We start from the raw sequence: 14331 nt of genomic DNA, 5'->3' as shown, positions 1-14331 counted from the left end.
GCTGTCTGCACCAGTACACTGTGAATGAAGAGTGTGCGGTAATGCCCCCTGGGGGGGGGGGGGGCTGCATTGTCCTGCGCTTACAGTATGTGCTCAATCTGCCGGGTTGGGAGACACTGGTCTCAGAGCTCGAAGAATGAGAAAAACTTGTGGCAAAGAAGAGGTACTGTGGAGGACAGCTCTGGATTACGTTTTGTAACACTGGCTGGGGGACCTTTGGGTATTCTACATTACTTACAATGCAGCAGGTGATGTGTAATGCCCCATACACACGGTCAGATTTTCCGACGGAAAATGTGTGATAGGACCTTGTTGTCGGAAATTCCGACCGTGTGTAGGCTCCATCACACATTTTCCATCGGATTTTCTGACACACAAAGTTTGAGAGCAGGCTATAAAATTTTCCGACAACAAAATCCGTTGTCGGAATTTCTGATCGTGTGTACACAAATCCGACGCACAAAGTGCCACGCATGCTCAGAATAAATAAAGAGATGAAAGCTATTGGCTACTGCCCCGTTTATAGTCCCGACGTACGTGTTTTACGTCACCGCGTTCAGAATGTTCGGGTTTTCCGACAACTTTGTGTGACCGTGTGTATGCAAGACAAGTTTGAGCCAACATCCGTCGGAAAAAATCCTAGGATTTTGTTGTCGGAATGTCCGATCAATGTCCGACCGTGTGTACGGGGCATTATTCTCTCACTTTTCCACATAATAGCAGTAGTGGAAAAGGTAGATGGTTGAGGGAAGAAAGAACTTGATAAAATGACATGGAGGAGAACCAATACCAAAGCCGATATGAACATGGGGTGGACATACTGGCTTTTTCAATATAACAGTCCAGAGTGCAGAGTTGAAATGTAAATTGCAGCAAGCATTTAGAGTGAAGGGCAAAGGTCTGCCTCAAGAGAAACAGGGGGAGTCACAGTAACCCAGATAGCAAGGATAACTTGCCACAAATTTGTGTAAGTGTTGAATTGTATGTCTGTTAACTTGCTGCACATTTTCACTGGCAAGTTGTACACTTGCAGATCACTTGAAGCAGAAGTTCTAGTTGACACTTTTCCAATTTGTAGCAAATTTGCGTGGCAAGTCTCTAGCAAGAGCAAAGTTGCAGTGGTGAATCTACAGAAAGCCACAGTGCCCCCTGTGGTAGGATGACTATTGCACAACATAACTGAACCAGTGCTTGCAGCAAACTTGCAGAATGTTTGCAAAGAAAGTTAATCTGGAGTTGTGCAATGCGGACTTGCTGCAATTGTGCAACAAACTTGTGATGCCTCATGCCTGGCAAGTCTAGCAAAAGCTTAGCAAATCATTTTCAAACTTGCAGCATAATTGCTTGCTATCTGGGAAGCAGGGATAGTGACTCTAAAAAAGTATATGCCAAGGGGCCGGTTGTAAAGTTGTACACACTCTTAGATCACATTATGTATCACTGGATCCTTGTTGAGGCCAAGGTTGAAGATCCAGTAGCTTCGCATTTGCAGAGCCTCTGGTGTCTTCTTCCTGCATCTAGATCTCCCCCAATGGCCTCAATAACGAACACCCTAAGGCCAGAAGGGTCCCCACAATGTACTTCTTTAAAGTGTCGAGGAATAGAGTATCTTTCTTTTTTATTAGTGATCCCACATTTATGTTCCCCAATGCTTACTCTAAGAGGCGAGATGTACGGCCCACATATAGGTGGCCACATTGGCAAATGATACCAAATATAACAGAGGCAGTCCTGTAATTGATGAACTGTTTAATTGGATGGATTTGACCATCTTTCCCTGTAACGGTCACTTTCCGATGCCACAAAGGTACACGTGCCACAGTTCCTGACACACACTTATAACTGCTTTTGATCTAATAAGGATATCCATTGGTTGTTTGTCTCATTTGTAGCTCTATTGTGTTTTTTTCACTCTACTAGGGGCTACAAGACTTCTTAAGTCACATGGTTTTGCAAATGCAGACCAGCTCACTTTCATCAAAGTGACACTAAACTCTGGTTTAAAAAACTTATATTCAACTATGTATTCTTTTGAAAAATTACCTTCTATTGCTCTCAGCCTCCTCTAAATTTCCTTATCGTAAGTACAAAAATGTAATTTTTTTCTTCTTTTAAGATTTGTTTTGCTAACATTAAACATTCATTATTTTACATTTGAATTATCTCCACTGTGATTAACTTAACCTTTGATATTTTTCTCAAATCCTCCTTGCATGATGGAAAATTATGCAATATCCTTGCATTCTGTGCTATATTTACTATAGGAATGGCCCAGCCATGCCCATTGGATTTGAACATGGAAGGAAATTAATTTAAAGTATGATTGGTGAGAAATTAGAGACTGGGACCATACATTTATATGGCAGTAGAAAAGGTAATGTCAACATTACAAAGGGCAGATATAGAGACTAGTGATGGGCAAATCTGCCTGGGGTTCGATTCACCAAAAGTTTAGGCAATCTTATTCAACATCCTGCGAACTTGAACTTCTGGCTATTTTTAGGGCTAATAAGCAAACTACTGTCTAAAAAAGGTACGGGAAGCTGGGCACTGCCATGGGGGTCCTGTATTAATGCACAACACATAAACAAACATCCTTTAAATTACATACTTGGGGATGCACTACAACAGAAATTATGTGGTACTATGAGTGCCATGGCAAATTGTTGCTGTGCCCAAACTGTGGTAAAAGTGGGAAGGGTTTAAAGGGGTATGGTTGTCAAGTGGAAGCAATGCTAGGAGACCAGAGGTCAGGTGTAAGTAGATATTTTATCCATCACCAGTAGATTAGGGATTGCTCCAGTCCTAAGGTTCCTTGTCCCTGCTGGCGTAGTCTGACCCCTACTCCCCAGAATGTCTTCTGCTAAAAGGCTGTACAGTGTAAACATTACACTGCACAGTGCTTCAGCCACCCTAAAATGGCACTGCTGTACTCCATAGCCAAAAGCCAGAAAAGGAAAGGTGGCGTACCTGTCGAGTACTGCTGTACATGTGCAATTCGCTATAGTGTCCGTTGTGAGTTGGTCAAGGTATCTTTGGAGTTTGGTGTGCAAAATGCACAGCCCCATGGTCAGGGACATTCCAGGGACACCCATTTCCTAGGGGGAAACTGGGACAAGTGGTAAACCTAATGTATGCTGACCACTAATGTAATTATTATTCTCTGCTGATTATCAAAAATATATTGTTAGTCTCTGCTAATCATTATCACTGGCGAAAGTATCAGTCTCTGCTGACCATGAATATAATTGGTAATCTCTGCTGACCACCAATGTAATTATTGATCTCTGCTGACCACCAATGACTTTATTCATTTCTACTGGCCATATAAGGAATGATTAGTCTCTGCTGATCACCAGTGTATATATTCTCTGCTGACTACCCAGATAGCAAGCAATTGTGCTGCAAGTTTGAAAATGATTTGCTAAACTATTGCTAGACTTGCCAGGCTTCACAAGTCTGTTGCACAATTGCAGCAAGTCCGCATTGCATGACTCCAGATCAACTTTCTTTGCAAACATTCTGCCATTCTGTTGCAAGTTCTGGTTCAGTTATGTTGTGCAATAGTCATCCCACCACAGGGGGGCACTGTGGCTGAATTTTCATGCTGTAGAGTTGCAGAGCTCTTGCTGTAGACTCACCGCTGCAATTTTGCTCTTGCTAGAGACTTGCCACACAAATTTGTTACAAATTGGAAAAGTGTCAACTAGAACTTGTGCTTCAAGTGCTCTGCAAGTGTACAACTTGCCAGTAAAAATGTGCAGCAAGTTAACAGACTTACAATTCAACACTGCCACAAATGTGTGGCAAGTTATCCTTGCTATCTGGGTACTAGGTGGACTAGTGTCTTTTCTGAACTATGTAACCAGTGTAGTTATTAATCTCGGCTGTCCATCAATGTACATATTTCTTTTAGCTGACCATCTATGAAATAATCAATCTCTGCTGATCACCAGTGAAATTATCGATCTCTGTTAATCAATAATGTAATAATAAATCTTTGCTGCTTACCGCTGTAATTATCACTTTCTGCTGAGCATCAATGAAATTAATGAACTGCACTGACTTTTGACTAAAAGTGTAATTATGTTTGCAAACTACCACTGCAAGCATTTAAAAAAAAATGCTTTCTTGGAATGTAGCTATCCTTACACTGCAAGTGTTAAATACCCATTTAGGTTTAGGGTATGCAAAAAGCACTTTTACTTACCTGAACCTTAGCTCTTGTGGGCTCTATCTAGGCTCCTAGACTGGTCCCTGTACCCTCTTCTGCCTTACAATCTGTTCTAAGGCTCTCTGACATCACAAATACAATACAATACAATTTCTGGTACCCCAAACCTAAATGAACATTTAACCCTTGTGCAAGGGCAATGGAGGATTTTCGTTTTCCTTGGAGATCAGCTTTAAGTGGCACTGAGCACAGATCTCTCTGGCCACCGGTGTAATTATTAAATTCAATCAATAGATTATTGAAAAGACCCAAAAAACACTTCTCATATTTAAATCTCCTCGGAACAAAGACAACACACAGAACAGCTTGTTTTCTGTCCAATCTACCTAAAAGATAAAATATAGACTGCTTCAGCTAGGTCCTAGGAGATATTTGTGTGTCAGAATAAGGAGGAAAATTTTGAAGTTTTCCACTGTGAATTATATATCCTAGTAAAACATGTTCAAATACTGTACGTTTGATTTAAAGCATTCATTTTAAGATTTGTATTTTCTTAGGCCTCTTGCACACTGCTGCGTAAAAACTCAAGACTTTTTTTACTGATCTAAATGCAGCCAATTTTTTTCGATGTGCCTGTACACATAGATGTGTAAACATGTGCTCCGTATAGAAAAGTAAAGAAAAACATGGAGATCTGCATTATCGGTCAGTATATTACTGCAAGTGCATACACACATAAAATGTTAATTGGGGAGGTTAGAATTGCATTCTGGGAGCTAAAATTAATTTTACTTGTGTTTGTGCAAATATATGAAAATACACGCCAAATTTTGGCCAGGAATACTGATGCTCAAATATCAGAAAAAAGGAAACCCCCCTTGCTTGGGACTTTAAAGGCAACAACAGCACAAGTATGGATTAAAAAGTATTTATTATTACACATAAAATTTGATCATACAAACATGTAATGATCAGTTAAAAACGTACAATAACAAAAGACAGAAGAACAAACGAAAAACATAACAAAATTACATAGCAAGCATAGAATAGTATCGTAAACACTCTCCGATTATTAGAAAAATCTCCAGTACCCGACACGTTTCTGGTTCAAGCCCTTCGTAAGGGATATTGGATAGCAGAATATGTAATCATAAATTTGTCAAAAGGTAAGCAGAAGCTGATTTGAAGGAGTATATTCTACAATGCGAACAAAAAGAGTTGGTGAAACACTGCAGGAGATGGCAGTAGCGGGAGAGATGGATGTGAGACGCTGATGAGAGGCTATATTGAGGCTTTGGATAGCGTCACTTAACAATCATCAGATTAAAAACTGTGTTACCATCTCCCTTGCTGCATTCCGCATACCACTTTGATCTGTGACCAACCAGTTTATGGAGGGCTCCCATTTGATACTGGTTGACTCCGTGGGGCAGTGTCAGTAGGCTTCCAGCGATGCCACCTTCTGCAGTGTTTCACCAACTCTTTTTGTTTGCACAGTAGAATATACTCCTTCAAATCAGCTTCTGCTTACCTTTCGCAAAATTTATGATTACATATTCTCCTATCCAATACCCCTGACGAAGGTCTTGAACCAGAAACGCGTCGGGTACCAGAGATTTTTCAATAATCGGAGAGTATTTACAATACTATTCTATGCTTGCTATGTGATTTTGTTATGTTTTTTGTTTGTTCTTCTGTATTTTGTTATGGTATGTTTTTAACTGATCATTACATGTTTGTATGATCAAATTTTATGTGTAATAATAAATACTTTTTAATCCATACTTGTTTCCTTTTTTCCTATATACAAAGGATGTGACAACAACACACCAGTCTCTGACATGGTGAAAACTCATATATATATAAATGCTCAAATATAAGTACCGTGTGCAAGTAACCTTTTCTCTCTCCATACTTACAATGAGTATTGCTACAGCAAACAACACATGCATTACTGGTCTCAGCATGGTTAGATGAGCTCTGGCCAGTTCTAGAACTCAGAGAGATAGAAAGTACATACCTCCAAATCCGTTGTTTTAGAGGACCTGTCAGAAGAGCTGGAAGAGTAGTGTGTAATACGAGTGGGCGGATACAGCGGCAAGTCAAGGTAACAGAGTGGTTCCTTATTATAAATGGTCCCAGGATTGGTCTGGCCATCTCCCGGCAATCTCACTGCTCCAACTCCATCCTAAATATTTAAGAATGTTCAAGTTAAATGTTTCTTTGGACAGAGAGAATATTAGTAGCATATTATCAGCCGGGCATAGAGACTTGGTGTCACATCTGGGAAAAAACTAAAACACAAAAACACATGAACTACCGTAAGTTTTTGTGAGCTCTGGACACATGAATGGTAACTGAAACAGATCATGATCAGAACTGACAACAATATACCATGAAAGGAGATGTAGCATGAGGCTTGGCTAAAATGAGGTGTAGAATAAGAATGATACTAAGGGGTGCAGTATCAGAAACTCTGTGCACAAGGTACACAAAAGTCTTCAATGGCTAGAAAAGTTTTATTATTTACTTTTGTATAAAACATTAGTAAACAGAATGGTGGTCAGAAGAAATTACATATGGCATGCTGTAGTTACAGTATACACTGTTTTTTCTTCTTTTCAGTTTCACATAAAGGGGATCTATAGCTAATGACAAACAGCCATAATGCTACAAATAAAACCCAGTAGAAAGGGATACCAAATTTTCCACTTTTGTAAATTCCAATATTTTTCACGTGCTCAGCCTCCTATTGTATGACATATGCTGAGGCAAAGCTTACATGGTGGAAGAATGACCCCATGATTTCAGGCATAGCTGCTTGATCTCACTTCAATGGGACTGACTGGCTTCTAAAGTAGTAATGAAGAAGCAATGAATATATGGAGGTTGCAGATGCACATCATCACTGGACATGAATCCTCTACCAAGCAGGGGATGTCAGCGCATGAGGAGGCAAGCCAAAGATTACACCCACAATTAAAGGTAAGTGACAATAGAATGTGAAAAGGGGGCGCATCATGAACCCACTTTCTTGGGACGACGGCCACCCAGCCCTGTTTGTTTAAATGGTTAATTGTATGAATTTTTATGTTAATGGTGGTGGGAGTACTGTCCATTTAAATATGTTAAGGAAGGTATCCAGGTCGAATCCAATGGGATTTCAGGGAATGTTCTGGAGTTTCCCTTGGGAGGTGATAAAAGGGCTGCAGAGGGTCTCTTCTTTCTCTTGCAGTGGCCAGGACTATGAGTGAAAGAGCTCCCTCCCTCCCCAGGGAACAGAATACCTGTGGAAGATGGAAGACCTTGTCCGTGTTTTTATGGAGCAGATGGAGAGCCACGGAGGGTGAAGCTTGGCTGCACCGCTGCTTGGCTGTAGCTGAAGCTGAAGCTGAAGAGGAGAGTCAGAATGTCAGCGTCAAACGGGCGGCACAGGAGGAGCAGCAGCTACAGTGTGCACCAGTGAGAGTGCAGCCTTCCCCTAGGAGAAGAACGAGGCGGAGCATGCCTCCTGAGCGACTGTTGGCGAGGGGAGGAGAAGAGGATTATTCTCGCCAAGCAGGAGGAGACGAAGAGGACAGCGTGGGGGAGGTGCCCAGAAGACGGTCGGGACAGAAGAGTCACCTGCAGCACGGAGAGGCGGTGGGCATTCAAGACAGCGGGCGGAGCGGCTGGAGGGAATGGGCCGCCTGCCTCAGCAAGCGGCAGCTCTCCCACAGCTGTCAGCTCCGCACAGTGACCTGGTCCCAGGTGCACTTTTCAGCAGTGTGCAGCTGGGTCAACATGCTCCTGCAGGGTCGTCGTTACCAGCTGGGCAGGGTGAGTTGTCCTGGCAAAATGTGTTGCCTGATATTATGGGATATCTGTCCAGTATTGCTACTGCTCTTTCTGCTGCTGGCATTTCTGCCCCTGCTATTTTTCCTGTCTCTCTGGCAGCATTCACATCTGGGTCTGCCTCTGCCTTTGCCTCTGTTTCTTCAGTCACTGCTCCTGTGTCACTGGGTCAGCTAGGAAGTGCAGAAGATACACACTGATAGGCAAGGGGAGGATAGACAGGAAGAGGATAAGCACAGGCCTATACCACGCTCTTTTAACAATTGGTTACAAGCGTTTTGTGTTTTTGCCAGCGTGTTAGTGGAGAAGCATCCTAATTTGAGTGGGGGTCTTTTTCAACACCTAGATCACATGTTGGAGTCCTATAAAAGCTTTGGAGGTCTTGGCTGGTACTCCTATGATGAGTCCTTCCGCCAGAAGCTGGCTGTTCAATCATCCCTAACATGGGGGATGAAAGACGTAGGCCTATGGCTAAATTTGATCCTTCCGCAGAAAGTGAATACGGCTAATGAGAACCCTGTTAACCCTGTCAGCTCAGTTTATCGCAGGGGTTGTACTTTTACATTTAATGAGAGTCAATGTCGTTTTAATGCCGCATGTAAATACAGACATGAATGCTCCTTCTGTGCGGGACTACATCCAGTGGTGAGGTGTTTTAAAAAGACTGCAGTAGCAGGGTCCCAGCCACAGCGGGATATTTTTCCCAAAAGCCTGCACACCAGTGAGGCTGGAAAATATGCGCCCCTGGCTGGACCTCTACCCAAACAGGGAGAAAGCACTTTTGCTTCTTGAAGGATTTTCAGTTGGTTTTCCTCTTTCGTCCTAAGGGGTGTACTATTGTAGATAATTTAAAGTCGGTTCAACGGTTTCTGGACGTGGTGCAGGAGAAGGTTTTTAAGGAGATTACGGAGGGTCACATGGCAGGTCCTTTTCGATCTCCGCCATTCAAAGATTTCCGTATCTCTCTGCTAGGTGTGGCTCCTAAGAGGGAACCAAATACCTTCTGGTTAACCCAACATCTCTCTTTCCCAAAAGGGGGATTGTTGAATGACGACAATGATGAAGCTCTGTGTTTGGTCGATTATGGGACTTTTAAAGAGGCGCCCATTAAAGTTAAGTTGTGCAGCCGGAGGGCCTTGCTGGCTAAAGGCAACATCAAGTGAGCTTTCAGGCTTTTGCCAATCTCCCCATCAGCTTTCAGTTAGTTAGGATTTTATTTTGAAGATCATTATTTTTTTGACAAATGCCTCCCTATGGGATGTTCTTTGTCCTGTACGTACTTCGAGACGTTTTCCACTTTTTTGCATTGGGTTATGCTTTTTGAATCCAGGCAGGACTCAATAGTGCATCACCTAGACAATTTATGCGTCCGGCAAAGTCTAAAACCGACCAATTGGGACGTGGGGTATTGGTAACTCTACCTGCTTGTAGTGACCTTTCGGTATGCCCCGTGGAGGTGGTGGCAGGTTTCTTAGCCGCTCGTCCGGTCGGGTCGTGCCAGTTTTTCATTCATTTAGATCTGTCTCCTCTCACCAAGTATCAATTTTCATATGTCCCGAAGAGCTGTCTGGAGCATGTGGGTTTACATAATTTTAAGTTATGTAATGCTGCAGAGAGGGGTTTGCCGGCCGAGGCCATAATGAGTATGGATAGATGGAGGTCCAATTGTTTTAAAAGATATATCAGACCTAACCTTTCCCTTTGATTTCTTAGGTTTTCAGCATTGCGTATGGATTCTGGGCCACTCATAGATATACTGGGCAAGTAAGCGTGCGGCTCAGCGCAAGTACCCGGAATCCTTCGCTCTGTCCTGGAGGGTTGTGAGAGGTCTGAAGTGGTGCCAACTTTATTTTCTGTTGTCTCAACTATATCAGAATTGGCTGCCACCCTCGATACTGATAATCCATCTGGGAGGTAATGACTTGGGTAACACTCGTACTTTGGATCTTTTGTTCATGATAAAGAGAGATCTGTACCGCTTTCACCTGACCTCCCCTGATACAACCGTTGTGTTTTCAGAGATAGTTCCCGCTTGGCTTGGCTGTCTTCCCCACTGCACAGAGTGATGGAAAAAATGAGGAACGGGGTCAATCAGGCTATGGCTAAGCCGCTGTTAGGGGGCTTTGCGTACCGGCACGTGGATCTGTAAGGGGGATCCCAGGGCTCTATAGGCAAGACCGGGTCCACCTTTCGGATGTAGGTGCCGATATTTTCAATCTAGGGCTGCAAAGCACCATTGAAATGGCCGCGTATGTGGGGTAGGCCGGGCTTGTTTCACAAGTCCGGCTGGTGGGGACGTGTTTTTTGGTGAATAAAGTTTAAGCTGCCCGAGTTCTGAAAACAGGGCAAAAGCCTGCTATGATTTTATTTCATCCAAAGTTTGGATTAACATATGTTGTGGTTATGAAATTGTAAACCAATAAAGTGTGGCCATTTTCTGCCAAACATGGTTTGTTTGTGTTATTTTACCATATGGTTGCATTGGGGGGAATAAGGTGGGGGGCGGGTGTGGCCTGCTGTCCCATGTAAAAAGGGGCACATCATTTGAGCCCACTTTCTTGGGACAGCGGCCACCCAGCCCTGTTTGTTTAAATGGTTAATTGTATGAATGTTTATGTTAATGGTGGTGGGAGTACTGTCCCTTTAAATATATTAAGGAAGGTATCCAGGTCGGATCCAATGGGATTTCAGGGAATGTTCTGGAGTTTCCCTTAGGAGGTGATAAAAGGGCTGCAGAGGGTCTCTTCTTCCTCTTGCAGTGGCCTGTCGCGAGCATTTTGAGTGGTTGGGTCACCCTGGAATCCGGGGGGGGGGGGTGTTTTTTGGTGAATAAAGTTTAAGCTGCCCGAGTTCTGAAAATTGGGCAAAAGCCTGCTAAGATTTTATTTCATTCAAAGTTTGCATTAATGGACTATATGTTGTGGTTATGAAATTGGAAACCAATAAAGTGCCACAGCCATTTTCTGCCAAAAATGGTTTGTTTGTGTTATTATACTATATGGTGGTATCGGGGGAGTAAGGTGGGGGGGATAAGGTGGGGGGGGATAAGGTGGGGGGCGGGTGTGGCCTGCGGTTCCATGCAATGCTAGCTATTTTTTCTTATGCCGCGTACACACGAGTGGATTTTCCGACAGAAAGGGTCAGATGGGAACTTTTCATCGTATTTTCCGACCGTGTGTATGCCTCATCGGACTTTTTCTGTTGAAAATTCAGACGGACTTAGATAGAGAACATGTTCTATATTTTTCCGACAGAACAAATTACTATCGGAAAAAACACTCGTCTGTATGCTGTTCCAACGTACCAAAAACAAAGCATACTCTGAAGCAAGTATGAGACGGATGCTATTGGCTACTGGCTATTGAACTTCCGTTTTCTAGTCCCGTCGTACGTGTTGTACGTCACCGCGTTCTGGATGGTCGGAATTTGGTGTGACCGTGTGTATGCAAGACAGCTTGAGCGGAATTCCGTCGGAACTCCGTCAGAAAAACCTTCAGCGTTTATTCGGATGGCAAAACCGGTCGTGTGTACAGGGCATTCGTTTTAGTTTGCATTGAAGTTTTCCTTCAGAATTCAGGATTAGGCCCTTGACCCATTATTTATTTTTTTTAAATATCTGCATAGATTTTTGCCATGCCATACTAGTTTACAACATACCTCTTGCACCTGCTGAATGCGGAGCTCCATGTAATGTCCCAAAGATGGTCCTGTGTTAAGACTTCTATTAGGAAGCATATTTAATGGAGTCCAATGTAGGCTCTAAAAATATAAAAGGATAAACATAAAGCGATGGATGAAAATGAATGCAAGACACGTAGGCTCTGACTGTATTAGTATAGAGTACAAAGCAAAAAGGATGCTTAAGGGCTTCTTTAGATCTTAGAAGTAATAACCCCCCCCCCACCCACCCTCTCATAAATTTTGGGGGACTTATTGGCTTTTCCTACTGATAGTATACTGTGTACCAGAGTTAAAGTGTAACATCTAAAAAACAAATACACAATTAAAATACATACTGGGGGTGATTTACTCAAACTGGAGAGTGCAACATTTTCTGCAGCTCTAAATAGGAACCAATCAGCTTCCGGGTTTTTTTGTCAAAATGTAATTGAACAAGCTGAAGTTAGAAGCTGACTGGCCACCATGCACAGCTGCACCAGATTTTGCACTCTCCAGTTTTAGTAAATCAACCTCACTGTATACTCGCCAGCCACTTTTTTAGGTACACCTTGCTAGTACCGGGTTGGACCCCCTTTTGCCTTCAGAACTGTCTTAATTCTTCGTGGCATAGATTCAACAAGGTGTTGAAAACATTCCTCATTTTTGTTCATATTGGCATAATAGCATCACGTAGTTGCTGCAGATTTGTCAGCTGCACATCCTAATGTGAATCTCCCGTTCCACCACATCCCAGAGGTGCTCTATCGGATTGAGATCTGGATTGTGGAGGCCATTAGAGTACAGTGAATTCATTGTCATGTTCCAGAATCCAGTGGTGAGATGATTTGAGCTTTGTGACAATTGGTGCATTATCATGCTGGAAGTAGCCATCAGAAGATGGGTACACTGTAGTCATAAAGGGATGGACATGGTCAGCAACAATACTCGGGTAGGCCGTGCCATTTAAACAATGACCACCACCAGCCTGAACCGTTGATACAAGGCAGGATGGATCCATGCTTTCATGTTGTTTACACCAAATTCTGACCCTACCATCTGAATGTCGCAGCTGAAATCGAGACGCATCAGAGCAGGCAACATTTTTCTAATCTTCTATTTTCCAATTTTGGTGAGCCTGTGTGAATTGTAGCCTCAGTTTCCTGTTCTTAACTGACAGGAGTGGCACCTGGTCTGGTTTTCTGCAGCTGTAGCCCATCTGCTTCAATGTTCAAAGTGTTGTGCATTCAGAGATGGAATTCTGCATACCTTGGTTGTAACGAGTGGTTATTTGAGTTACTGTTGCCTTTCTGTAATCTCCAACCAGTCTGCTCATTCTCCTCTGACATCAACAAGGCATGTTAGTCCACATAACTGTCACTCACTGGATATTTTCTCTTTTTCGGACCATTCTCTGTAAACTCTAGAGATGGTTGTGCGTGAAAATACCAGGAGATCAGCAGTTTTTGAAATACTCAGACCAGCCCATCTGGCACCAACAACCATGTCACATTCAAAGTCACTTAAATCCCATTTCTTCCCCATTCTGATGCTTGGTTTGAACTTCAGCAAGTTGTCTTCACCCCGTCTAGATGCCTAAATGCGGACTATAAATCCCAATTACTGCCATGGACAAATTGGTAGCAGTGATCCAGCACATAGAAAAAGGTGAACCCTGGAATAGGAGAGTGATCCTCCTAGCTGTGTAGTGTGACCGAATTAAGTAGATCATAACAAAGCTATACAGAATTACAATTTTTTTAAATGGCAAAATAGTACACAATCAACTTTTTTGTTTAGCTGTTTGCATAGAGTTTCACAAAAGCAGTTGCAAAAGCAGTCTCCTATATTACATAGACAGGAGGCTTTATAATAAATGTAAAATATTACTTGTAGATAATTGTTCATCACATGTGTACTTTCACACAAACAACAAACCTCTTTGTCTATATTTCTGAGGCCTCTGGGTGCTCCAGGTTTAGATTCTTCTATATGTGCCAGCAGTTTACAGCTCTCGTCATCCAGTGTGACATCCATCACAGGACCCATATGCTGTAACAGCTTATTTTTCATCATACAGGAAAGGAACATTAGCTGCAGATGTCAGACTGTTAAGGAATGTAAAGACTAAAGAGTTCTTTAAATATCAACAGAAAAGTGGAATAGTTTCTAGTCCTAGAAAGTCCTCTCAAAAGAAGCTGAATACTTATTACGATAAAGATACCCGTTTTGTTTTTATGAAATAGGATTTTAAATTGCTACCCATTGCCTTTGTAGCTTTGGCTAATTTAGATCAAACAAGCTCATATTAGCCAACACATTTTCAGCATAAACAGCTAGGCTTAGACTTTATGAAAGATGGCAATAAAGACAATACTCTGGCTTCCAAAGTGAAATTTTGTTTAATCGACTAATGAAATATTACCGTGATGATAGACAAAAAAAGCACAAAATAAATACATTTCAGATTACCACTTCTTATGCTGCATACACACGGTTGGAATTTCCATCAAACAAAGTGTGATGGGAGCTTTAGGTCGGATATTCTGACCGTGTGTATGCTCCATCCAACTTTTTCTGTCTGAAATTCCGCCAACAAAACATTGAGAGCTGGTTCTCTATTTTTCCGACGGAAAAAGTTCTTGACAGAAATTCCTCGGAAACAA

General features: G+C 42.4%; 1 protein-coding gene across 1 annotated transcript in view; it reads right to left on the bottom strand.

Annotated features, from left to right (window-relative positions):
* TMEM44 (transmembrane protein 44) overlaps positions 1-14331 on the bottom strand; it is a 79034-nt gene that overhangs the window by 19165 nt on the left and 45538 nt on the right. The window contains exons 7-9 of the mRNA XM_073626349.1: positions 13604-13759; positions 11666-11767; positions 6195-6362 (exon numbers count right to left, since the gene is read on the bottom strand). Coding sequence (XP_073482450.1) covers positions 6195-6362; positions 11666-11767; positions 13604-13759 — 426 coding nt within the window. The remainder of the gene's footprint in view (positions 1-6194; positions 6363-11665; positions 11768-13603; positions 13760-14331) is intronic.

This window comes from Aquarana catesbeiana, linkage group LG04 (assembly GCF_042186555.1).
Source record: "Aquarana catesbeiana isolate 2022-GZ linkage group LG04, ASM4218655v1, whole genome shotgun sequence".
Lineage (NCBI taxonomy): Eukaryota > Metazoa > Chordata > Amphibia > Anura > Ranidae > Aquarana > Aquarana catesbeiana.
Note: the sequence above shows the minus strand (reverse complement) of the source record. Positions and strands in the feature narration are given on the sequence as shown.